Consider the following 26,548-nt stretch of genomic DNA (forward strand, 5'->3'; position numbering starts at 1 on the left):
GCACTGTCGGAGGGGCAGTGCTGAGGGAGCGCCGCACTGTCGGAGGGGCAGTACTGAGGGAGCGCCGTGCTGTTGGAGGGGCAGTACTGGGAGCGCCGCTATGTCGGAGGGGCGGTGCTGAGGGAGCGCCGCTATGTCGGAGGGGCGGTACCGAGGGAGCGCCGCACTGTCGGAGGGGCAGTACTGAGGGAGCGCCGTGCTGTTGGAGGGGCGACATCACTAAAAACAGATGATCACATTGCTGTGTGCGGGAGCTTGCTGTACGCAAATTGGTTGCTGTGTTTCCCACATTACAACAGTGACTACACTCCAAAACTACTTCATTGGCTGTAAAGCGCTTTGAGACATCCGGTGGTTGCTATATAAATGTAAGTCTTTCATTCGGTGCTGCACATTGGTGCTTTGTTCTTTCGATATATGAAGAGGCTGTGTCTTGAGTTGGTACGGGGAAGATGCCCAGAGGGTAGTGATGTTCTCCCACCCTTTGGATACTCTCGTATACCGATACTTCTTTACCCAGAGAGTGGTGAGAATGTGGAACTCGCTGCCACAGGGAGTAGTTGAGGCGAATAGCATTTAAGGGGAGGCTGGATAAACACGCCTGTGTCTGTGCACACCGAGGCTGAACTCTAGGACATAGTGGGCGTATTTACCAAGGCGTATGAAAGCATGGGCCTTACGCTAAACATTAGTAAGACAAAGGTCCTATACCAGCCTGTCCTGGCCGCACAGCACTGCCCCACAAACATCAAGATCCACGGCGTGGCCCTGGACAATGTGGACTATTTCCCCTATCTCGGGAGCCTCCTATCAACAAGAGCAGGCATTGACAATGAGATCCAACACTGCCTCCAGTGCAGCCTGAGGAAAAGTGTGTTTGAAGATCAGTCCCTCAAAACTGTCATCAAGCTCATGGTCTCCAGGGCTGTAGTGATACCCGCCCTCCTGTATGGCTCAGAGACATGGACCATGTACAGTAGACACCTCAAGTCGCTGGAGAAATACCACCAGCAATGTCTCCGCAAGATCCTACAAATCCCCTGGGAGGACAGACGCACCAACGTTAGCGTCCTCGACCAGGCCAACATCCCCAGCATCGAAGCAATAACCACACTCGACCAGCTCCGCTGGGCAGGGCCACATTGTCCACATGCCCCCGACACGAGACTCCCAAAGCCAGCGCTCTACTCGGAACTCGTCCACGGCAAACGAGCCAAAGGTGGGCAGAGGAAACGTTACAGGGGACCACTCTCAAAGCCTCCCTGATAAAGTGCAACATCCCCACCGACACCTGGGAGTCCCTGGCCAAAGACCAGTCCGCCCTAAGTGGAGGAAGTGCATCCGGGAGGGCGCTGAGCACCTCGAGTCTCGTCGCCGAGAGCGTGCAGAAACCAAGCGCAGGCAGCGGAAGGAGCGTGCGGCAAACCAGTCCCACCCTCTCCTTCCCTCAACCACTGTCTGTGCCACCTGTGACAGGGACTGTGGCTCCCGTATTGGACTGTTGAGTCACCTAAGGACTCATGTTAAGAGTGGAAGCAAGACTTCCTCGATTCTGAGGGACTGCTTGTGATGATGGATAAACACGAGGGAGAAGGGAATAGAAGGATATGGGGATGGGGTGAGATGAAGAGGGGGCTGGTGTGGAACGTATACCCCGGCACGGAGCGGTGGGGCCCAATGACCTGGTCCTGTGCTGTCAATACAATGCAAGTTGGAAAAAATCCCATTTCAAGCAATTGAGCAAAGTGAAGCTGTGAAAGCAGGACTCCGTATGGTTAAAGAAATAGACTGCGGTATTTGGAATGAGTTACCATTAGTGGGGGGGTGGAGGTCGATGGCAACTCGGAACCACAACAAATTGCATTTATATAACACCTTCAACATACAAAAATGTCCTAAGGCACTTCACAGTTATCAGACAAAATTTCACACCGAGCCACGTGAGATATTGGGACAGGTGACCAAAAACTTGGTCAATGAGGTTGGTTTAAAGCAGGAGAGAGAGGTTTAGGGAGGGAGTTCCAGAGCTTGGGGCCCAGGCAGCTGCAGGCACGGCCACCGATGGTGGAGTGATGGAAATTGGGAGATGCATGGGAGGCCAGAATTGGAGGAGTGCAGAGATCTCGGCGGGTTACAGGGGCTGGAAGAGGTTACAGAGACAGTGAGGGGAGTAGGGGCTGGAGGATGTTACAGAGATAGGGAGGGGTGTAGGGGCTGGAGGAGGTTACAGAGATAGGGAGAGGTGTAGGGGCTGGAGGAGGTTACAGAGATCGGGAGGGGCTGGAGGGGAGTTACAGAGATAGGGAGAGGTGTAGGGGCTGGAGGAGGTTACAGAGATAGGGAGGGGTGTAGGAGCTGGAGGGGAGTTACAGAGATAGGGAGGGGTGTAGGGGCTGGAGGAGGTTATAGAGATAGGGGTGTAAGGGCTGGAGGAGGTTACAGAGATAGGGAGGGGTGTAGGGGCTGGAGGAGGTTACAGAGATCGGGAGGGGTGTAGGGGCTGGAGGAGGTTACTGAGATCGGGAGGGGTGTAGGGGCTGGAGGAGGTTACAGAGATAGGGAGGAGTGTAGGGGCTGGAGGAGGTTACAGAGATGGGGAGGGGTGTAGGGGCTGGAGGGGAGTTACAGATATAGGGAGAGGTGTAGGGGCTGGAGGAGGTTACAGAGATCGGGAGGGGTGTAGGGGCTGGAGGAGGTTACAGAGATAGGGAGGAGTGTAGGGGCTGGAGGAGGTTACAGAGATGGGGAGGGGTGTAGGGGCTGGAGGGGAGTTACAGATATAGGGAGAGGTGTAGGGGCTGGAGGAGGTTACAGAGATCGGGAGGGGTGTAGGGGCTGGAGGAGGTTACAGAGATAGAGAGGGGTGTAGGGGCTGGAGGAGGTTACAGAGTTAGGGAGGGGTGTAGGGGCTGGAGGAGGTTACAGGACCGGGAGCCAATGCAGGTCAACCAGCACAGCAGGAGGTGATGATGAAGGTGTTGAAGTTATTTTAGGAATTGAGGTGTGCTGATGTGGCCTGGGACTTCAGCAGCAGCGCGAGAGAGGCAGATAGTGTTCGAGGTGGAAGGATGTTCTGTTCAGTGGAGGGTGGATGTGAGGTAGGACGCCCAGCTTGGTGAAGAGTACGAGACCGAGGTCCCAGATCCCAGATCCCCTGGCTTAGCCGGCCGAGGAGATCATTGGGGGTCAGGGCAGAGGGGTGGTTACAGGCAGGGACTGAGGATGATGGCTTTGGTTTTTTGCCAACATTGAGCTGGAGGTAATTATGCCTTGAGCTTGACTTCATGTCACGCCAGCGATCGGGGACGTTGGCAGCAGCCTGTACATCAACGGAGGGGGTAAGGGAGCAGATGATCGGCGTACCCATACAAGCTGCCTCAACACTCTCCGATGAAGCTCCAAGGAGCAGCAACGTGACTGACGGAGGAGGGGCCAAAGATGGAGCCCCAAGGTCCTCTGGTGGTCACCACGAGGCGTTGGCGCTGGAGATAATGCCTTAACCGTCTAGCAACAGGTAAGTGGAGAACTCGGCAGCAGCGGTGCCATTGACTGTGGGGAGAACTGGAGGTGGGAGAGCTATCCATGTAACTCACTCCCGGTTGTCACTTACTCCCCACTCACAAGTGAGAGCGTTGCAATTGTCAGGAATGACTGAATAGGCTCGGGCTCATTTCTCTCGGCAAGAGAAGGGTGAGGGGTAACCTGATAGAGGTCTGTAAGATTATGAAAGGGTTCGATAGGGTAGACGTAGAGAAGATGTTTCCACTTCTGGAAGGAGGCCAGAACTAGGGGGCCATCAATATAAGACAATCATTAATAAACCCAACGGGGAATTCAGGAGAAACTTCTTTGCCCAGAGAGCGGTGAGAATGTGGAACTCGCTGCCACAGGGAGGGGTTGAGGTGAATACTATCGATGCATTTAAGGGGAGGCTGGATAAACACATGAGGGAGAAGGGAATAGAAGGACATTGTCATGTATCTCACACTACTGTACATAACTGTATCTTACCATAACTGTAACTAGAGATGACATGTAACAATAAGCTTACCTTACCACCAGGGGTGCACTTGCAGGAGACACTGGATACCTGTCCCAGACAGATATATAAGGACAGGTCTCAGGCAAGTGTGGCATTCGAGAGCTGTGTAATAAAGGTGCAGGTCCTGAGTGACCTTGACTTCAACATGAGCCTCGTGTGAGTCTGTACTGCAGGGACAGGACTTTACAGATATGATGATGGGGGTGAGATGAAGAGGGGTGGGAGGAGGGTGGTGTGGAGCATAAACACCGGCACGGAGTGGTGGGCCCAATGACCTCTTTCTGTGCCACTGAATACAGTCATTTTCCCTTTCTCCATTCGGGCTCCGAACTAGCTCTCTCATATATTCCTGGAGGGATAGAATTGAAAAGCAGGGAAGTTATGCTAAACCTGTATGGAACCTTGGTTAGACCACACTTGGAGCACTGCGTACAGTTCTGGTCACCGTATTATAAACAGGATATACAGGCACTGGAGAGGGTGTAGAGCAGATTTACAAGGATGATACCAGAAATGCGAGGGTGTACATATCAGGAAAGGATGAACAGGCTGGGTCTCTTTTCTCTTGGGAAACAAGAAGGCTGAGGGGTGACCTAATAAGAACATAAGAAATAGGAGCAGGAGTCGGCCATTCGGCCCCTCGAGCCTGCTCCGCCATTTAATACGATCATGGCTGATCTGATCATGGACTCAGCTCCACTTCCCCATAACCCTTCACTCCCTTATCGTTCAAAATTCTGTCTATCTCCGCCTTAAATATATTCAATGTCCCGGCCTCCACAGCTCTCTGGGGCAGAGAATTCCACAGATTTACAACCCTCTGAGAGAAGACATTTCTCCTCATCTCAGTTTTAAATGGGCGGTCCCTTATTCTAAGACTATGCCCCCGAGTTTTAGTTTCCCCTATGAGTGGAAATATCCTCCCTGCATCCACCTTGTTGAGCCCCCTCATTATCTTAAAGGTTAGTATGCAGGTACAGCAAGTGATCAGGAAGGCCAATGGTACCTTGGCCTTTATTGCAAAGGGGATGGAGTATAAAAGCAGGGAAGTCTTGCTACAGTTATACAGGGTATTGGTGAGGCCACACCTGGAGTACTGCGTGCAGTTTTAGTTTCCATATTTACAAAAGGATATACTTGCTTTGGAGGCAGTTCAGAGAAAGTTCACGAGGTTGATTCTGGAGATGAGGGGGTTGACTTATGAAGATAGTTTGAGTAGGTTGGGCCTCTACTCACTGGAATTCAGAAGAATGAGAGGTGATCTTATCGAAACGTATGAGATTATGAGAGGGCTTGACAAGGTGGATGCAGAGAGGATGTTTCCACTGATGGGGGAGACTAGAACTAGGGGGCATGGTCTTAGAATAAGGGGCCGCCCATTTAAAACTGAGATGAGGAGGAATTTCTTCTCTCAGAGGGTTGTGGATCTGTGGAATTCTCTGCCCCAGAGAGCTGTGGAAGCTGGGACATTGAATAAATTTAAGACAGTTTCTTAACCGATAAGGGATTAAGGAGTTATGGGGAGCGGGCAGGGAAGTGGACCTGAGTCCATGATCGGATCAGTCATGATCATATTAAATGGCGGAGCAGGCTCGAGGGGGCCATGTGGCCTACTCCTGCTCCTATTTCTTATGTTCTTGTATCTTATGAGTTTCAATAAGATCACCTCTCATTCTTCTTAACTCCAATGAGTAGAGGCCCAACCTCCTCAACCTGCACTCCCTCAATAGCAAGAATGTCCTTCCTCAGATTAGGAGACCAAAACTGAACACAATATTCCAGGTGAGGCCTCACCAAGGCCCTGTACAACTACAGTAAGACCTCCCTGCTCCTATACTCAAATCCTCTCGCTATGAAGGCCAACATACCATTTGCCTTTTTCACCGCCTGCTGTACCTGCATGCCAACTTTCAATGACTGATGTACCATGGCACCCAGGTCTCGTTGCCCTTTTCCTAATCTGTCATTCAGATAATATTCTGCCTTCATGTTTTTGCCACCAAAGTGGATAACTTCACATTTATTCACATTATACTGCATCTGCCATGCATTTGCCCACTCACTTAACCTGTCCAAGTCACCCTGCAGACTCTTACCATCCTCCTCGCAGCTCACATCACCACCCAGCTTAGTGTCATCTGCAAACTTGGAGATATTACACTCAATTCCTTCATCTAAATCATTAATGTATATTGTAAATAGCTGGGGTCCCAGCACTGAGCCCTGCGGCACCCCACTAGTCACTGCCTGCCATTCTGAAAAGGACCTGTTTATCCCGACTCTCTGCTTCCTGTCTGCCAACCAGTTCTCTATCCACATCAGTACATTACCCCCAATACCATGTGCTTTAATTTTGCACACCAATCTCTTGTGTGGGACCTTGTCAAAAGCCTTTTGAAAGTCTAAATACACCACATCCACTGGTTCTCCCTTGTCCACTCTACTCGTTACATCCTCAAAAAATTCTAGAAGATTTGTCGAGCATGATTTCCCTTTCATAAATCCATGCTGACTTGGACCGATCCTGTCACTGCTTTCCAAATGCGCTGCTATTTCATCTTTAATAATTGATTACAACATTTTCCCCACTATGATGTCAGGCTAACCGGTCTATAATTACCCGTTTTCTCTCTCCCTCCTTTTCTAAAAAGTGGTGTTACATTAGTCCAGTCCATAGAAACTGATCCAGAGTCGATAGACTGTTGGAAAATGATCACCAATGCATCCACTATTTCTAGGGCTACTTCCTTAAGTACTCTGGGATGCAGACTATCAGGCCCCGGGGATTTATCGGCTTCAATCCCATCAATTTCCCTAACACAATTTCCTGCCTAATAAGGATTTTCTTCAGTTCCTCCTTCTTGCTAGAACCTCGGTCCCCTAGTATTTCTGGAAGGTTATTTGTGTCTTCCTTCGTGAAGACAGAACCAAAGTATTTGTTCAATTGGTCCGCCATTTCTTTGTTCCCCGTTATAAATTCACCTGAATCCAACTGCAAGGGACTTCACATATCTCTTCACATTTCTCTTCACATATCTATAGAAAATTTTGCAGTCAATTTTTATGTTCCCAATAAGCTTCCTCTCGTACTCTATTTTCCCCCTCCTAATTAAACCCTTTGTCCTCCTCTGCTGAATTATAAAATTCTCCCAGTCCTCAGGTTTGCTACCTTTTCAGGCCAATTTATATGCCTCTTCTTTGGATTTAACACTATCCCTAATTTCCCTTGTTAGCCACGGTTGAGCCACCTTCTCCATTTTATTTTTACTCCAGACAGGGATGTACAATTGTTGAAGTTCATCCGTGTGATCTTTAAATGTTTGCCATTGCCTATCCACCGTCAACCCTTTAAGTATCACTCGCCAGTCTATTCTAGCCAATTCACGTCTCAATCCATCGAAGTTACCTTTCCTTAAGTTCAGGATCGGAGTCTCTGAATTAACTGTGTCACTCTCCATCTTAATAAAGAATTCTACCATATTATGGTCACTCTTCCCCAAGGGGCCTCGCACAACAAGATTGCTAATTAGTCTCTAGTTGGTTCCTCGACATATTGGTCTGGAAAACCATCCCTAATACACTCCAGGAAATCCTCCTCCACCGTATTGCTACCAGTTTGGTTAGCCCAGTTAATATGTAGATTAAAGTCGCCCATGATAACTGCTGTACCTTTAGCGCAGGAATGATTGCCAAGTACCAAATGCCCCACTAGATGGTGCAACTGGCCCTGGCCATGGAGACGCACCTCGGCATACCCAGAATTCTTGGATGAGTGCTTGCTGTGCCTACCTGCCTGTACCTGAATCTCGACACAGCAGTCCCAGAAACATTCCAACCCAGAGAGCGAGAAGAGAGGGAAAAAAAACAGCGAGGGGTTGAAACAGAGAGGATTCTTGGTGAAGGGTACCCCCCTCTCCACCCAAAAACAGCAATCTGGTTGATTTGTGAAGGTTATTTTTGCTCCAATGGAGACATAAACAGGTGCTGCAGGAGCAGAGAAGGGGGAAAACGCAACGTGAGGCGTTTCAAACTGGGATTGTGTGTGTTTTTTTTTTAAAGAGGAAGTTACCTGTGGCCATAGAACCAAAGAAACAGCGACGTGAAGAGCCCCACCGGGTTTCCTGGAGCAAACAAGATGGTATGTTGCAAATTGATTTCAAATCGATGACACCACACGCACACATTTGGAAGAGTCGATTCGGTTGTCACTTTCAGCGACTTGCTCGTCAGTTTCCGCAAAAGTTCAGCAAAAAAAAAGTTTTGAAAAAGTTTAGCAAAAAGTTTTGGAAAAGTTTCCGAGAAATTTTGAAAAAGTTTCAGAAAAGTTTTCAAAAAGTTTCTGAAAAAAGTTTTCAAAAAGTTTGGCAAAAGTTTCAACTTGGAGTGACGTTGTTGGGATAGTGTCTAAATGTTTTTTTTTTAAAAGGTCGATGTGTGGGTGACTGATCTCCGCGCATGATCTATTTCATTCCTTCCCTTTTGTGATTCCCTGAGGGCGACTTATTGTAGTTGGGCGTATTTGACGCGGCTTTGGAGAAGACCGTCTGTGCAGCTTAACTCTTCAAACTCGCAGAGTCAGCCCAGATTTCTCCCCCTTCCCCATGGCTGGTGAAGGGCACGTTCCTTGTAGCCTGTTTCTTCAGTTGGGAAGTCCCAAGGGTGGGGTGGGTCAAGGCTCCATAGTTGGAGGACAACACAAGAGGTAGCTTGGGCCTGTTACACAGGAACAGGAGGCCATTCAGCCCCTCGAGCCTGTTACACAGGAACAGGAGGCCATTCAGCCCCTCGAGCCTGTTACACAGGAACAGGAGGAGGCCCATTCAGCCCCTCGAGCCTGTTACACAGGAACAGGAGGCCATTCAGCCCCTCGAGCCTGTTACACAGGAACAGGAGGCCATTCAGCCCCTCGAGCCTGTTACACAGGAACAGGAGGCCATTCAGCCCCTCGAGCCTGTTACACAGGAACAGGAGGCCATTCAGTCCCTCGAGCCTGTTACACAGGAACAGAAGGCCATTCAGCCCCTCGAGCCTGTTACACAGGAGGAGGCCATTCAGCCCCTCGAGCCTGTTACACAGGAACAGGAGGAGGCCCATTCAGCCCCTCGAGCCTGTTACACAGGAACAGGAGGAGGCCATTCAGCCCCTCGCCTGTTACACAGGAACAGGAGGAGGCCATTCAGCCCCTCGAGCCTGTTACACAGGAACAGGAGGAGGCCATTCAGCCCCTCGAGCCTGTTACATTAGGAACAGGAGGAGGCCCATTCAGCCCCTCGAACCTGTTACATTAGGAACAGGAAGAGGCCCATTCAGCCCCTCGAGCCTGTTACATCAGGAACAGGAGGAGGCCCATTCAGCCCCTCGAGCCTATTACACAGGAACAGGAGGAGGCCCATTCAGCCCCTTAGGCCTGTTACACAGGAACAGGAGGAGGCCCATTCAGCCCCTCGAGCCTGTTACACAGGAACAGGAGGAGGCCCACTCAGCCCCTCGGGCCTGTTACACAGGAACAGGAGGAGGCCCATTCAGTCCCTCGGGCCTGTTACACAGGAACAGGAGGAGGCCCATTCAGCCCCTCGAGCCTGTTACACAGGAACAGGAGGAGGCCCATTCAGCCCCTCGAGCCTGTTACATTAGGAACAGGAGGAGGCCCATTCAGCCCCTCGAGCCTGTTACATCAGGAACAGGAGGAGGCCCATTCAGCCCCTCGAGCCTGTTTCACAGGAACAGGAGGAGGCCCATTCAGCCCCTCGGGCCTGTTACACGGGAACAGGAGGAGGCCCATTCAGCTCCTCGAGCCTGTTACATTAGGAACAGGAGGAGGCCCATTCAGCCCCTCGAGCCTGTTACACAGGAACAGGAGGAGGCCCATTCAGCCCCTCGGGCCTGTTACACGGGAACAGGAGGAGGCCCATTCAGCCCCTCGGGCCTGTTGCTCAATTCAATGAGATCGTGGCTGATCTGTGTCTTAACTCCACCTACTCTTAATAACCTTGCCGAACAAAAATCTATCAATCCCAGTTTTGAAAGCTCCAATTGATCCCCGGCCTCGACAGCTTTTTGGGGGAGAGAGTTCCAGATTCCCACGGCCCTTTGTGTGAAGAAGTGCTCCCTGACATCACCCCTGAACGGCCTGGCTCGAATTGTAAGGTGAGGCCCCCTTGTTCTGGGCTCCCCCCACCAGAGGAAACAGTTCCTCTCTCGATCCACCCGATCGAATCCTTCAATCATCGTAAACACCCTCGATCAGACCGTCCCCCTCAATCTTCGACACTCGAGGGAACACAATCCCAGTCTGTGCGGCCTGCCCTCGGGATTTAACCCTTTCAACCCCTGGGTATCATTCTGGGGAATCTGTCCCACTCCCCCCTCCGAGGCCGATATATCCTCCCTGAGGGGCGGGGTCGCAGAACTGGACCCAGTTACTCCCCACGGGGTCTGACCAGAGCTATGTACAACTGAGACATCCCTTCCTCCCCTCTGTATTCCAGCCCCCTCGCGATAAAGGCCAACGCTCCATTAGCCAAGAGGTTGTGGGCCCAAAAAAACCTTGCATTTATATTGCGCCTTTAACATGATGAACCATCCCAAGATGCTGCACAGGAGTCTCATGCAATAAATATTTCACACCGGGCCGCATAAGGAGAGATTAGGGCAGAAGCTTAGTCAAGCAGGTCTGTTTTAAGGAGCGTCTTGAAGGAGGAGAGAGAGGCGGAGAGGTTTAGGGAGGGAGTTCCAGAGCTTGGGGCACAGGCAACAGAAGGCACGGCCACCGATGGTGGAGCGATTATAATCAGGGATGCTCAAGAGGGCAGAATTAGAGGAGCGCAGAGATCTCGGGGGGTTGTGGGGGGGGCGGGGGGCGGTTGTGGGGCTGGAGGAGGTTACAGAGATAGGGAGGGGTGTAGGGGCTGGAGGAGGTTAGAGAGATAGGGAGGGGTGTAGGGGCTGGAGGAGGTTACAGAGATAGGGAGGGGTGTAGGGTTTGGAGGAGGTTACAGAGATAGGGAGGAGTGTAGGTGCTGGAGGAGGTTACAGAGATAGGGAGGGGTGTAGGGGCTGGAGGAGGTTACAGAGATAGGGAGGGGTGTAGGGTTTGGAGGAGGTTACAGAGATAGGGAGGGCTGTAGGTGCTGGAGGAGGTTAGAGAGATAGGGAGGGGTGTCGGGGCTGGAGGAGGTTACAGAGATAGGGAGGGGTTTAGGAGCTGGAGGGGGTTACAGAGATAGGGAGGGGTGTAGGAGCTGGAGGGGGTTACAGAGACAGGGAGGGGTGTAGGGGCTGGAGAAAGTTACAGAGATAGGGAGGGGTGTAGGAGCTGGAGGGGGTTACAGAGACAGGGAGGGGTGTAGGAGCTGGAGGGGGTTACAGAGATAGGGAGGGATGTAGGGGCTGGAGGGGGTTACAGAGACAGGGAGGGGTGTAGGGGCTGGAGGGGGTTACAGAGATAGGGAGGGGTGTAGGAGCTGGAGGGGGTTACAGAGACAGGGAGGGGTGTAGGGGCTGGAGGTGGTTACAGAGATAGGGAGGGGTGTAGGGGCTGGAGGGGGTTACAGAGATAGGGAGGGGTGTGGGGCAGTGGAGGGAATTGAAAACAAGGATGAGAATTTTGAAATCGAGGCATTGCTTATGTGGGTCATTGTCACGTTGCTGTGTGTGGGAGCTTGCTGTGCGCAGATTGAACTGGTGCCTTTCCCACAGTGCAACAGCGACCGCACTCCACGACAAAAAGTGCTTCATTGGCTGCAAAGCGCTCGGGGACGTCCCGCGGATGTGACAGGCTCTACAAAATTGCAAGTCTGCCTCTTCGTAAACTGTGGAGAACATCCGACTGTTGAAACATGTCAGCGACAGTGCCGGGTTTTATCGCAACACAGAGGCTCCAGGTCTCTGCATCACGCCCGAGAGGGCCTGACGTACACAGGAATTTCCACGCCCTTCCCGCTCACACTGTCGACACTTGTCGGCACACAGCTCAACGTGGCCGTTAATCTCGGGGAACAAGGAGAGACGATGGTGCGTTGGCCATCATTGATCCCCGACCTTACCCACCCAGGATGTCGGTCGGGGAGGGGAGGGGAGGGGAGGGGAGGGGAGGGAGACTTGCCTGTCTACACCCGCTCTCGCCACCTCGGGACATGCCCGAGCGCTTCACAGCCAATGAAGTACTTTTGGAGTGCGGTCACTGTTGTATTGTTGGGAAACGCGGCAGCTCAATTTGCGCACAGCAAGCTCCCACACACAGCGATGTGACAATGACCCGGATCATCTGTTTCAGTGATGTTGGTTGAGGGATAAATATTGGCTCCACGACACCGGGGAGAACTCCACCTGCTCTTCTGTCAGTCGTGCCAATGAAGGAGATTACAGAGAGAGGGAGGGGTGCAGGGGCTGCAGGAGGTTACAGAGATAGGGAGGGGTGTAGGGGCTAGAGGAGGTTACAGAGATAGGGAGAGGTGTAGGGGCTGGAGGAGGTTACAGAGATAGGGAGGGGTGTAGGGGCTGGAGGAGGTTACAGAACTAGGGAGGGGTGTAGTGGCTGGAGGAGGTTACAGAGAAAGGAGGGGTGTAGGGGCTGGAGGGATTTGTAAACAAGGATGAGAATTTTGAAATTGAGGCGTTGCTTAACCAGGATCAATGTAGGTCAGCGAGCACAGGGGGCGATGGGTGAGCAGGACTCGGTGCGAGTTAGGACACGGGGCAGCGAGCACAGGGGGCGATGGGTGAGCGGGACTCGGTGCGAGTTAGGGCACGGGGGCAGCGAGCACAGGGGGTGATGGGTGAGTGGGACTCGGTGCGAGTTAGGACACGGGGGCAGCGAGCACAGGGGGTGATGGGTGAGCGGGACTGGGTGCGAGTTAGGACACGGGGGCAGCGAGCACAGGGGGCGATGGGTGAGCGGGACTCGGTGCGAGTTAGGACACGGGGGCAGTGAGCACAGGGGGTGATGGGTGAGCGGGACTCGGTGCGAGTTAGGACACGGGGGCAGCGAGCACAGGGGGTGATGGGTGAGTGGGACTCAGTGCGAGTTAGGACACGGGGGCAGCGAGCACAGGGGGTGATGGGTGAGTGGGACTCAGTGCGATTTAGGACACGGGGGCAGCGAGCACAGGGGGTGATGGGTGAGCGGGACTGGGTGCGAGTTAGGACACGGGGGCAGCGAGCACAGGGGGTGATGGGTGAGTGGGACTCGGTGCGAGTTAGGACACGGGGGCAGCGAGCACAGAGGGTGATGGGTGAGCGGGACTCGGTGCGATTTAGGACACGGGGCAGCGAGCACAGGGGGTGATGGGTGAGCGGAACTCGGTGTGAGTTAGGACACGGGGCAGCGAGCACAGGGGGTGATGGGTGAGCGGGACTCGGTGCGAGTTAGGACACGGGGGCAGCGAGCACAGGGGGTGATGGGTGAGCGGAACTCGGTGCGAGTTAGGACACGGGGGCAGCGAGCACAGGGGGCGATGGGTGAGCGGGACTCGGTGCGAGTTAGGACACGGGGGCAGCGAGCACAGGGGGTGATGGGTGAGCGGGACTCGGTGCGAGTTAGGACACGGGGGCGGCCGAGTTTTGGATCTAGTTTACGTCGGGTCGAATGTGGGAGGCCGGCCGGGAGTGCGTTGGAATTGTCAAGTCTGACCTTGATTAGATCGCCACTGAACCGTCTAAACACAAGGGATTGGGAGCCTGGTTTATGCAACTGGACCTGCTCCCACACCGAAACCAAAGCTCAAAGAGCTAAGGAAACAGAGTTGTGTTTGGCCGGCAAATATCTGCTCAGCGAACAACCTTTCGCGACCGGGAGATCGGATGGGGCTGCCCTTTGGGGTCTGTGCCTCTCAGTAATCCGTGACGTGGGGGCGAGTGTTGTGGGGTGAGGGGGGAAATCGGTCTGTCGCAAATTGTTTCGAAGATTTTTGAGAGAAAGTCACGAGTGATGCAGCGATGTGTATCCGGTTACTTAAGGCAGTCTCGCTCCTCCCCAAATATCAGGAGCAACCTCGTTATTAATCGCACAGGAAGAGGGTCGCGAGCTGAGATTAACAGTTTGATGCCCAAAGTTTTTTTTTTACTCGTGTACATATTTTAAGCAGTTTCGCCCAGAGCGTGGAACTCACCACTACGGGAACAGACTATTACAGGAACAGTAGCATAGTGGTTATATCACTGGACCAATGATCCAGACCGTGGACTAGTGATCCACAGACCCGAGTTCAAATCCCACCGCGGCAGATTCTGGAAATTTAGATTCAGTTAATTAAATAAAATCTAGAATCAGAAGCGAGTGTCCGTATAGTATTAGGCGGTCCCTCGTGTCGAGGATCACTTGCTTCCATGCCAAAAAAGAGATCTGTTCACAGGTTAGCGGGCATAATAGAATAAGGGGCCTCATCATTGAGATGAGGAGGAATTTCTTCTCTCGGAGGGTTGTAAATCTGTGGAATTCGTTGCCTCAGAGAGCTGTGGAAGCCGGGATATTGAATAAATTTAAGACAGAGATAGACAGTTTCTTAACCGATAAGGGGGCGGGCAGGGAAGTGGAGCTGAGTCCATGATCGTATTAAATGGCGGAGCAGGCTCGAGGGGCCGTATGGCCGACTCCTGCTCCTATTTCTTATGTGTTTCAATGAAGGACCTAATACTCCAGATCCCCAACCACATCCTGAAGGGTGGAAGGTGCCTGTGGGTGGATTTTTTTAACGTGGGGTGACCGTTGCACACCAGCCACCACACGGGGCTTGACAGAGCGAGGTCTCGGTCCAGGGGCAAGGGTTAACCAGGACGGCTGGAGACCAGCTCTGCTGCACGGACCCAGTGCGCCCACATATCGCACAGTGTGGGCTGGGCCCGTGCTGCCCCTGGGCCCTATGGAACAACAAAGGCACGGTCTAGTGCAATGGGAAAAGGGACTGGATCTTGTCAGCCTTGTTCATTGGTAGCACTCTCGCCCCTGAGTCATGGGTTCGAGCACATATTTTGGGCCGAGGCTCGTGGCGCCCATGCTGAGGGGTGCTGCACTGTCGGAGGTGCCGTCTTTCCAATAAGCCTTCAACCCGACGCCTTGTCTGCCCTTGCAGGTTGATAGAGAATTCAAACAGGCTGCATTTCGACAGGCTGTGAAAATTCACAGACACCAAGTCAGAGATGCTACGTGAGTGGGAGCATGTTGCATTAAGTCATCAATCAACTTGACATTTTAGGACCTTGGGTAGTGAGCCAATTAAAAGGTTAAAAGACGATTAATTGAGCCAGTAAGGTCAAAGAAGGCGAGTTCTTTTCTGCAAATTGAACCCGGTATAAATACAGCCATTTTGGCCATGTGATATCAGAAGGACAAAGACCTGGCTTAAAGCCAAGAGCTTGTTACTGCTGCTAAAATAAAGTGACATTAAAACTACAATCGGAGTTTGTATTTCATTGGAAATTAAGAGATCTAACACAGGTGGATGTAAAAAAATCCCACGGCCACTAATTGAAGAGTAACAAAATGCTCTCCAGGGTCACAGGCCTTAGTGTCAAGTAATGTGGATAAATGTGAGCTTATCCACTTTGGGGGCAAAAACAGGAAGGCAGATTATTATCTGAATGGTGACAGATTAGGAAAAGGGGGAGGTGCAATGAGACCTGGGTGTCATGGTACATCAGTCATTGAAAGTTGGCATGCAGGTACAGCAGGCGGTGAAGAAGGCAAATGGCATGTTGGCCTTCATAGCGAGAGGATTTGAGTATAGGAGCAGGGAGGTCTTGCTGCAGTTATACAGGGCCTTGGTGAGGCCACACTTGGAGTATTGTGTACAGTTTTGGTCTCCTAATCTGAGGAAGGACATTCTTGCTATTGAGGGAGTGCAGCGAAGGTTCACCAGACTGATTCCCGGGATGGCAGGACTGACATATGAAGAAAGACTGGATCGACTAGGCTTATATTTACTGGAATTTAGAGGAATGAGAGGGGATCTCATCGAAACATAAAATTCTGACGGGATTGGACAGGTTAGATGCAGGAAGAATGTTCCCGATGTTGGGGAAGTCCAGAACCAGGGGTCACACAGTCTAAGGATAAGGGGTAAGCCATTTAGGACCGAGATGAGAAACTTCTTCACTCAGAGAGTTGTGAACCTGTGGAATTCTCTACCACAGAAAGTTGTTGAGGCCAGTTCGTTGGATATATTCAAAAGGGAGTTAGATGTGGCCCTTACGGCTAAAGGGATCAAGGGGTATGGAGAGAAAGCAGGAATGGGGTACTGAAGTTGCATGATCAGCCATGATCTTACTGAATGGTGGTGCAGGCTCGAAGGGCCGAATGGCTGAACTCCTGCACCTATTTTCTATGTTTCTATGAATTAATTCCTTTCTCGGCGTGGAAGCAAGCCATCCTCGTTTCGAGGGCCTGCCTCTGATGATGAATTGGGGATGGCCAATAAATAGCGGCCTTGCCAGGAACGCGCACATCCCAGGAACAAATGGAGCGATTGAGGAGAGTTGCGTTTCAGGGGAAGCTGGATAAACACATGAGGGAGAAAGGAATAGAGGGATATGTTGTTGGGGGGAGAGGGAGAGGGAGAGGGAGAGGGGTGGGATGGGGCTGGTGTGGATCATAAACCCTGGCACAGAGCGGTGGGCCCAAAGGCCTGTTTCTGTGCAGGACGCTCTGTGAGATGGAGATCTCGGGGCACAGTTTCAGAGAGGTAAGAGGTTCCAAACATGCCCTTTCCGTTCGGGAACACGGAGTTAGATTCCAGGCCAACCTCGAAGGTTAAATTCTCCTCCTGGCCACGGTCATGGTTCAAAGTTTAAAATCATTTGGTCAGTCTGCACTGAGGTGCTGACTCATGGCACAAGACAGCCCAGCGAACCCGTCGATTAGATTCCAGCCTGTCACCCCCTCTAGCCCCTACGCTCCTCCCTATCTCTGTAACCTCCTCCAGCCCTACACCCCTCCCTATCTTTGTAACCGCCTCCAGCCCTACACCCCTCCCTATCTCTGTAACCTCCTCCAGCCCCTACACCCCTCCCTATCTCTGTAACCTCCTCCAGCCCCTACACCCCTCCCTATCTCTGTAACCTCCTCCAGCCCCTACACCCCTCCCTATCTCTGTAATCTCCTCCAGCCCCTACACCCCTCCCTATCTCTGTAACCTCCTCCAGCCCCTACACCCCTCCCTATCTCTGTAACACCCTCCAGCCCCTACACCACTCCCTATCTCTGTAACCCCCTCCAGCCCTACACTCCTCCCTATCTCTGTAACCTCCTCCAGCCCCTACACCCCTCCCTATCTCTGTTACCTCCTCCAGCCCCGACACCCCTCCCTCTCTCTCTAACCTCCTCCAGCCCCTACACCCCTCCCTATCTCTCTAACCTCCTCCAGCCCCTACACCCCTCCCTATCTCTGTAACACCCTCCAGCCCCTACACCCCTCCCTATCTCTGTAACCTCCTCCAGCCCCGACACCCCTCCCTCTCTCTCTAACTTCCTCCAGCCCCGACACCCCTCCCTATCTCTGTAACCTCCTCCAACCCCCCCCGAGATCTCTGCCCTCCTCCAATTCTGCCCTCTTGCACATCCCCCGATTTCCATCGCTCCACCATCGGTGGCCGTGCCTTCAGCTGCCTGGGGCCCCAAGCTCTGGAACTCCCTCCCTAAACCTCTCCGCCTCTCTCTCCTCCTTTAAGACGCTCCTTAAAACCCACCTCTTTGACCCAGCTTTTGGCCGCGTGTCCAGAATATCGCCATATGTCTCGGGGTCAGACTTTGTCTGATCACGCTGGGGCCGTTTGCCTATGCCGTAGGCGCTATATAAATGCCAGTTGGTGTTGTAGAGTTGGGATGTTATGAGGTCATGAATGAAAGTGATTCCTTTTCTGATGGACACAGGGCAGCAAGGAGCGATATCATTGGCAGGCACAGAATGTGAAGCACAGTGGAGTAGACGATATGGTGTTACTCTCCAAAATCACGGAGGAGGCCATTGTCGACAACCTCCGGAAACGCTACATGGATGATTACATTTTCGTATCCTTCTCCCGGCGTGGGCGTGACCTTTCACCTCCGGGGCAGGGGCAAGGTCACATGGGGGGGTCGGGGGTCGAGCTGAAGGTGTTGGTTGTGGCTCAGTAGGTAGCACTCCGTCTCTCTCTCGCCTGCGGGTCAGAAGGTCATGAGTTCGAGGGCGACGTCAGAGACTCGAGCACATAATCCAGGCCGACACTCCCAGGGCCAGTGCTGAGGGAGCGCCGCACTGTCGGAGGGGCGGTACTGAGGGAGCGCCGCATTGTCGGAGGGGCGGAATTGAGGGAGCGCCGCACTGTCGGAGGGGCGGTACTGAGGGAGCGCCGCACTGTCGGAGGGGCAGTACTGAGGGAGCGCCGCACTGTCGGAGGGGCGGTACTGAGGGAGCGCCGCACTGTCGGAGGGGCGGTACTGAGGGAGCGCCGTACTGTCGGAGGGGCGGTACTGAGGGAGCGCCGCACTGTCGGAGGGGCGGTACTGAGGGAGCGCCGCACTGTCGGAGGGGCGGTACTGAGGGAGCGCCGCACTGTCGGAGGGGCGGTACTGAGGGAGCGCCGCACTGTCGGAGGGGCGGTACTGAGGGAGCGCCGCACTGTCGGAGGGGCAGGACTGAGGGATTGCGATTGGTCCGTTGCCTCTGAGCACGGTCTGCCTCCCACCCGGTGAGCGGGGGGAGTGGGTGGGCCGTGGGGAGGGGCTCGGAGGGGGGGGGTGGGCGCGGAGAGATCTTAACGAAATCCGATCCCAATCCTCCCGGTTGATTCTTGAACCCCTGGAATGCAGACATACATCGGCCCCGTGCTCATCTCGATCAACCCGTTCAAGCAGATGCCTTACTTCACCGATCGGGAGGTGGAATTGTACCAAGGCGCAGTAAGTCTCGCTTTAAACCTTCAATATAACACTTATTTCTTTATCAATGAGGCAGTAGGTTGCTATCGAGTTCTCTCACAAGTCCTAGTCATAAGAACGTAAGAGTTAGGAGCAGGAGTCGGCCATTCGGCCCCTCGAGCCTCTCCGCCATTCAATCAGATCACGGCTGATCTTCGACCTCAACTCCACTTTCCCGCCCGATCCCTCGATTCCCCTCGAGTACAAAAACCTACCGATCTCGGCCTTGGATATACTCAACGACTGAGCCTCCACAGCCCTCTGGGGCAGAGAATCCCAAAGATTCACCACCCTCTGAGTGAAGAAATTCCTCCTCCTCTCAGTCCTCAATGGCCGAGCCCTTATCCTGAGACTGTGTGACCCCCTGGTTCGAGACTCCCCAGCCCGGGGGAAACACCCTCCCTGCATCTACCCTGTCGAGCCCTCTCGGAATGTTGTATGTTTCAATGAGATCACCTCTCCTTCTTCTAAACTGAATTAAAGGGTACAGTTCTAAAGCGGGTGCATGAACAGAGAGACCTGGGGGTACATGTGGACAAATCGCTGACTGTGGCAGGGCAGGTTAAGAAAGCTCACGGGATCCTGGGCTTCGTAAATAGAGGCACAGAGTACAAAAACAAGGAAGTTATGATGAACCTGTTATAAATCACTGGTTCGGCCCCAGCTGGAGTATTGTCTCCAATTCTGGGCCCCGTACTTTAGGCAGGATGTGAAGGCCTTGGAGAGGGTGGGGAGGAGATTGACCAGAATGGTCCCGGGGATGAGGGCCTTCAGTGACGGGGAGAGACTGGAGAAGCCGGGGCTGTTCTCCTCGGAGCAGAGAAGGTCGAGAGGAGATTTCATCGAGATGTTCAAAATCATGAGGGGCCTGGCCAGAGTAGATAGAGAGAGAAACTGTTCCCATTGGTGTAAGGGTGGAGAACCAGAGGGCACGGATTTAAGGCGATCGGCAGAAAGGCGACACGAGGGAAAACGTTTTTACGCAGCGAGTGGTTAGGATCTGGAATGCGCTGACGGAGAGGGCGGGGGAGGCAGACTCAATCGCGGCTTTCAAAAGGGAGTTGGATAAGTATCTGGAGGGTAAGTATGTGCAGGGCTCCGGGGAAAGGCCGGGGGGAGTGGGACTGGCTGAGAGCCGGCACAGGCTCGAGGGGCCCAATGGCCTCCTGTGCTGCAACCGTTCTCTGATTCTGTGAGAGCGTGGGCCCATTCTACTCAATATTCCCTCGTAAGGTCAACTTATATCCCTCAACCAATGTCACTAAAACAGATTATTAGTGTCAGCCGTGGTTCAGTGGGCAGCACTCTCATCCCTGAGTCAGAAGGTTGTGGGTTCGAGTCCCACTCCAGGGACTTGAGCACGTAAATCTAGGCTGACACTCCCAGTGCAGTACTGAGGGAGCGCCGTACTCTCGGAGGGGCAGTACTGAGGGAGCGCCGCACTGTTGGAGGGGCGGTACTGAGGGAGCGCCGCACTGTCGGAGGGGCGGTACTGAGGGAGTGTCGGAGGGGCAGTACTGAGGGAGCGCCGCACTGTCGGAGGGGCGGTACTGAGGGAGCGCCGCACTGTCGGAGGGGCGGTACTGAGGGAGCGCCGCACTGTCGGAGGGGCGGTACTGAGGGAGCGCCGCACTGTCGGAGGGGCGGTACTGAGGGAGTGCCGCACTGTCGGAGGTGCCGTCTTTCGGATGAGACGTTAAACCGAGGCCCCGTCTGCCCTCTCGGGTGGATGTAAAAGATCCCGGGGCCACTATTGGAAGAAGAGCAGGGGGAGTTCTCCCCGGTGTCCTGGGGCCAATATTTATCCCTCAACCAACATCACAAAAACAGATGATCTGGGTCATTATCACATCGCTGTGTGTGGGAGCTTGCTGTGCGCAAATTAAGCTGCCGCGTTTCCCACAATGCAACAGTGAGCGCACTCCAAAAGCACTTCATTGGCTGTAAAGCGCTTTGGGACGTCCGGTGGTCGTGAAAGGCGCTATAGAAATGCAAGTCTTTTTAAGGCTTGTAGTTTTCACGTTTGCTGACGAGTTTCACTCTTGGCAGTAATCAGCTGGTCGGATGGCCCTGCTCCTTGTCCCTGGTGAATATTTAACCAGGCCTGTCTTCGAATGCCGGGCCTGGGCTGAATTGGTTTCAGGGTTAGGCTGTGGAATGATTCACTGGCGCAGGCCCAATTAACCGGACCAATCAGACTGGAGTTCAGGAGGACGTGTAATTCAATCCCTTTGTTTTGATTGTTCAAGGGTTTGGCTTCTGCGCCAGGCGAAGATTGCTAACTCCTGCTTGTGTGCCTTAGCTAGGTGCGGCCTCTCTCTAACCCGAGCCAGGGGCCCGATTTCACAACTCCACCAGGCGTCAAAGTGGAGCAGACACTGTCCGAGGGGCAAAATATCTCCTGGGGAGAGAGGAGGTGGAGAGGGAACCCATTTTCTATTAACTCTTTCCCCCCCCTCCAACCCCACTCTCCACCAGGAACTGCATTTGTAGAATCCTACAGCGCAGGAAGATCCCATGGAGCCCGTGCTGTGCCGGCTCTGTGACAGAGCGACCCAATCAGTCCCACTCCCCCCCCCCCCTGCTCTTTCCCCACAGCCCGGCACATTTCCCCCCCTTCCAGTATTTACCCAATTCCCCTGTTTGAATGTCACTGTTGTGTAGAGTTTTGGTCTCCTAATCTGAGGAAGGACGTTCTTGCTATTGAGGGAGTGCAGCGAAGGTTCACCAGACTGATTCCCGGGATGGCAGGACTGACATATGAAGAAAGACTGGATCAGCTAGGCTTATACTCACTGGAATTTAGAAGAATGAGAGGGGGTCTCATAGAAACATATAAAATTCTGACGGGACTGGACAGGTTAGATGCAGGAAGAATGTTCCCGATGTTGGGGAAGTCCAGAACCAGGGGTCACAGTCTAAGGATAAGGGGTAAGCCATTTAGGACCGAGATGAGGAGAAACTTCTTCACCCAGAGAGTGGTGAACCTGTGGAATTCTCGACCACAGAAAGTTGTTGAGGCCAATTCGTTAGATATATTCAAAAGGGAGTTAGATGTGGCCCTTACGGCTAAAGGGATCAGGGGGTATGGAGAGAAAGCAGGAATGGGGTACTGAAGTTGCATGATCAGCCATGATCATATTGAATGGTGGTGCAGGCTCGAAAGGCCGAATGGCCTGCTCCTGCACCTATTTTCTATGTTTCTATGCTTATGCAATCCACTGTTTGAAAGCCCCCGATTGAATCTGCTCCCACCGCCCTTTCAGGCAGCGCGTTCCCGATCACAACAACTCGCTGCGTCAAAAACACATTCTCCCCATCTCCCCCTCTGGTTCCATCGCCGATTATCGTCAATCTGTGTCCCCCTGGTTACCCACCCTCCTGCCCCCGGGAACAGTCTCTCCTGATTTACTCCTCAAAACCCCTCGTGATAGTGAACCCCTCGATTAAATCTCCCCCTTAACCTTCTCTGCTCCGAGGAGAACAACCCCGGCTTCTCCAGTCTCCCCGTCACTCAACTATTTACAATCTATATTCACGACTTGGAAGAAGGGACCGAGTGTAACGTAGCCAGGTTTGCTGACGATACAAAGATGGGTGGGAAAGCAATGTGTGAGAAGGACACACAAAATCTGCAAAGGGACATAGGCAGGCTAAGTGAGTGGGCAAAAATTTGTCAAATGGGAGTAAAATGTGGGAAAGTGTGAGGTCATCCACGTTGGCAGAAATAATAGAAAAGCAAATTATAATTTAAATGGATAAAAATTGCAAAGTACAGCGGGACCTGGGGGTACTTGTGCATGAACCACAAAAGGATAGTATGCAGGTACAGCAAGTGATCAGGAAGGCCAATGGAATCTTGGTCTTTATTGCAAAGGGGATGGAGTATAAAAGCAGGGAAGTCTTGCTACAGTTATACAGGGTATTGGTGAGGCCACACCTGGAGTACTGCGTGCAGTTTTGGTTTCCATATTTACGAAAGGATATACTTGCTTTGGGGCAGTTCAGAGAAGGTTCACTCGGTTGATTCCGGGGATGAGGGGGTTGACTTATGAGGAAAGGTTGAGGAGGTTGGGCCTCTACTCATTGGAGTTTATAAGAATTCGGAGGGGCGGTACTGAGGGAGCGCCGCACTGTCGGAGGGGCGGTGCTGAGGGAGTGCCGCACTGTCGGAGGGGCAGTACTGAGGGAGCCCCGCACTGTCCAAGGTGCCGTCTGTTGGACGAGACGTTAAACCGAGGCCCCGTCTGCCCTCTCGGGTGGATGTAAAAGATCCCGGGGCCACTATTGGAAGAAGAGCAGGGGGAGTTCTCCCCAGTGTCCTGGGGCCAATATTTATCCCTCAACCAACATCACTAAAACAGGTGATCCGGGTCATTATCACATTGCTGTGTGTGGGAGCTTGCTGTGCGCAAATTGAGCTGCCGCGTTTCCCACAATACAACAGTGACCGCACTCCAAAAGTACTTCATTGGCTGTAAAGCGCTTAGGGACGTCCGGTGGTCGGGAAAGGTGCTATAGAAATACAAGTCTGTCTTTCTTTCTAATGTGATGGGCCATCAGTCAAGGAGATGTTAATTCAAGGTGTGACCTTTGGGAGTGGGAACGGTTTGATGAAATGTGGGCGACAACAACAGTAGTAACAACTTGCATTTATATAGCACCCTTAATGTAGTGAAACGTCCCAAGGTGCTTCATACAGCGATTATCAGACAAAATCTGACCCCGAGCCACATAAAGAGATATTAGGGGCAGGTGATCAAAAGTTGGGTCAAAGATGTTGGTTTTAAGGAGCGTCTTGAAGGAGGAGAGAGAGGCGGAGAGGTTGAGGGAGGGAGTTCCAGAGCTTGGGGCCCAGGCAGCTGAAGGCACGGCCACCGATGGTGGAGCGATTATAATCGGGGGATGGGCAAGAGGGCAGAATTAGAGGAGTGCAGAGATCTGAGGGCTGTCGGGGCTGGAGGAGGTTGCAGAGATAGGGAGGGGTGTAGGGGCTGGAGGAGGTTATAGAGATAGGGAGGGGTGTAGGGGCTGGAGGAGGTTACAGAGAGAGGGAGGGGTGTAGGGGCTGGAGGAGGTTACAGAGATAGGAGGGGTGCAGGGGCTGGAGGAGGTTACAGAGATAGGGAGGGGTGTAGGGGCTGGAGGAGGTTACAGAGATAGGGAGAGGTGTAGGGGCTGGAGGAGGTTACAGAGATAGGGAGGGGTGTAGGGGCTGGAGATGGTTACAGAGATAGGGAGGGGTGTAGGGGCTGGAGGAGGTTACAGAGATAGGGAGGGGTGTAGGGGCTGGAGGTGGTTACAGAGATAGGGAGGGGTGTAGAGGCTGGAGGTGGTTACAGAGATAGGGAGGGGTGTAGGGGCTGGAGGGGGTTACAGAGATAGGTAGGGGTGTAGGGGCTGGAGGAGGTTACAGAGATAGGGAGGGGTGTAGGGGCTAGAGGAGGTTACAGAGATAGGGAGGGGTGTAGGGGCTGGAGGTGGTTACAGAGATAGGGAGGGGTGTAGAGGCTGGAGGTGGTTACAGAGATAGGGAGGGGTGTAGGGGCTGGAGGTGGTTACAGAGATAGGGAGGGGTGTAGGGGCTGGAGGTGGTTACAGAGATAGGGAGAGGTGTAGAGGCTGGATCTGGTTACAGAGATAGGGAGGGGTGTAGGGGCTGGAGATGGTTACAGAGATAGGGAGGGGTGTAGGGGCTGGAGGTGGTTACAGAGATAGGGAGGGGTGTAGAGGCTGGAGGTGGTTACAGAGATAGGGAAGGGTGTAGAGGCTGGAGGTGGTTACAGAGATAGGGAGGGGTGTAGGGGCTGGAGTGGGTTACAGAGATAGGGAGGGGTGTAGGGGCTGGAGGGGGTTACAGAGATAGGTAGGGGTGTAGGGGCTGGAGGAGGTTACAGAGATAGGGAGGGGTGTAGGGGCTAGAGGAGGTTACAGAGATAGGGAGGGGTGTAGGGGCTGGAGGTGGTTACAGAGATAGGGAGGGGTGTAGAGGCTGGAGGTGGTTACAGAGATAGGGAGGGGTGTAGGGGCTGGAGGTGGTTACAGAGATAGGGAGGGGTGTAGGGGCTGGAGGTGGTTACAGAGATAGGGAGAGGTGTAGAGGCTGGATCTGGTTACAGAGATAGGGAGGGGTGTAGGGGCTGGAGGTGGTTACAGAGATAGGGAGGGGTGTAGGGGCTGGAGGTGGTTACAGAGATAGGGAGGGGTGTAGAGGCTGGAGGTGGTTACAGAGATAGGGAAGGGTGTAGAGGCTGGAGGTGGTTACAGAGATAGGGAGGGGTGTAGGGGCTGGAGTGGGTTACAGAGATAGGTAGGGGTGTAGGGGCTGGAGGTGGTTACAGAGATAGGGAGGGGTGTAGGGGCTGGAGGAGGTTACAGAGATAGGGAGGGGTGTATGGACTGGAGGAGGTTACAGAGATAGGGAGGGGTGTGGGGCTGGAGGTGGTTACAGAGATAGGGAGGGGTGTAGGGGCTGGAGGAGGTTACAGAGATAGGGAGGGGTGTAGGGGCTGGAGGGGGTTACAGAGATAGGGAGGGGTGTAGGGGCTGGAGGGGGTTACAGAGATAGGTAGGGGTGTAGGGGCTGGAGGTGGTTACAGAGATAGGGAGGGGTGTAGGGGCTGGAGGGGGTTACAGAGATAGGGAGGGGTGTAAGGGCTGGAGGTGGTTACAGAGATAGGGAGGGGTGTAGGGGCTGGAGGAGGTTACAGAGATAGGGAGGGGTGTAGGGGCTGGAGGTGGTTACAGAGATAGGGAGGGGTGTAGAGGCTGGAGGTGGTTACAGAGATAGGGAGGGGTGTAGGGGCTGGAGGGGGTTACAGAGATAGGTAGGGGTGTAGGGGCTGGAGGAGGTTACAGAGATAGGGAGGGGTGTAGGGGCTAGAGGAGGTTACAGAGATAGGGAGGGGTGTAGGGGCTGGAGGTGGTTACAGAGATAGGGAGGGGTGTAGAGGCTGGAGGTGGTTACAGAGATAGGGAGGGGTGTAGGGGCTGGAGGTGGTTACAGAGATAGGGAGGGGTGTAGGGGCTGGAGGTGGTTACAGAGATAGGGAGAGGTGTAGAGGCTGGATCTGGTTACAGAGATAGGGAGGGGTGTAGGGGCTGGAGGTGGTTACAGAGATAGGGAGGGGTGTAGGGGCTGGAGGTGGTTACAGAGATAGGGAGGGGTGTAGGGGCTGGAGGTGGTTACAGAGATAGGGAGGGGTGTAGAGGCTGGAGGTGGTTACAGAGATAGGGAGGGGTGTAGAGGCTGGAGGTGGTTACAGAGATAGGGAGGGGTGTAGGGGCTGGAGGTGGTTACAGAGATAGGGAGGGGTGTAGGGGCTGGAGGTGGTTACAGAGATAGGGAGGGTGTAGGGGCTGGAGGTGGTTACAGAGATAGGGAGGGGTGTAAGGGCTGGAGGTGGTTACAGAGATAGGGAGGGTGTAGGGGCTGGAGGTGGTTACAGAGATAGGGAGGGGTGTAAGGGCTGGAGGAGGTTACAGAGATAGGGAGGGGTGTAGGGGCTGGAGGTGGTTACAGAGATAGGGAGGGGTGTAGGGGCTGGAGGTGGTTACAGAGATAGGGAGGGGTGTAGGGGCTGGAGGTGGTTACAGAGATAGGGAGGGTGTAGGGG

General features: G+C 53.4%; 1 protein-coding gene across 1 annotated transcript in view; it reads left to right on the forward strand.

The window, feature by feature from the left end:
* myo1eb (myosin IEb) overlaps nucleotides 1-26,548 on the forward strand; it is an 86,523-nt gene that overhangs the window by 10,680 nt on the left and 49,295 nt on the right. Inside the window, exons 2-3 of the mRNA XM_070868482.1 lie at nucleotides 17,907-18,044; nucleotides 18,825-18,914. Of these exons, the coding sequence (XP_070724583.1) occupies nucleotides 17,907-18,044; nucleotides 18,825-18,914 (228 nt within the window). The remainder of the gene's footprint in view (nucleotides 1-17,906; nucleotides 18,045-18,824; nucleotides 18,915-26,548) is intronic.

Source organism: Pristiophorus japonicus, chromosome 30 (assembly GCF_044704955.1).
Source record: "Pristiophorus japonicus isolate sPriJap1 chromosome 30, sPriJap1.hap1, whole genome shotgun sequence".
NCBI classification, from domain to species: domain Eukaryota; kingdom Metazoa; phylum Chordata; class Chondrichthyes; family Pristiophoridae; genus Pristiophorus; species Pristiophorus japonicus.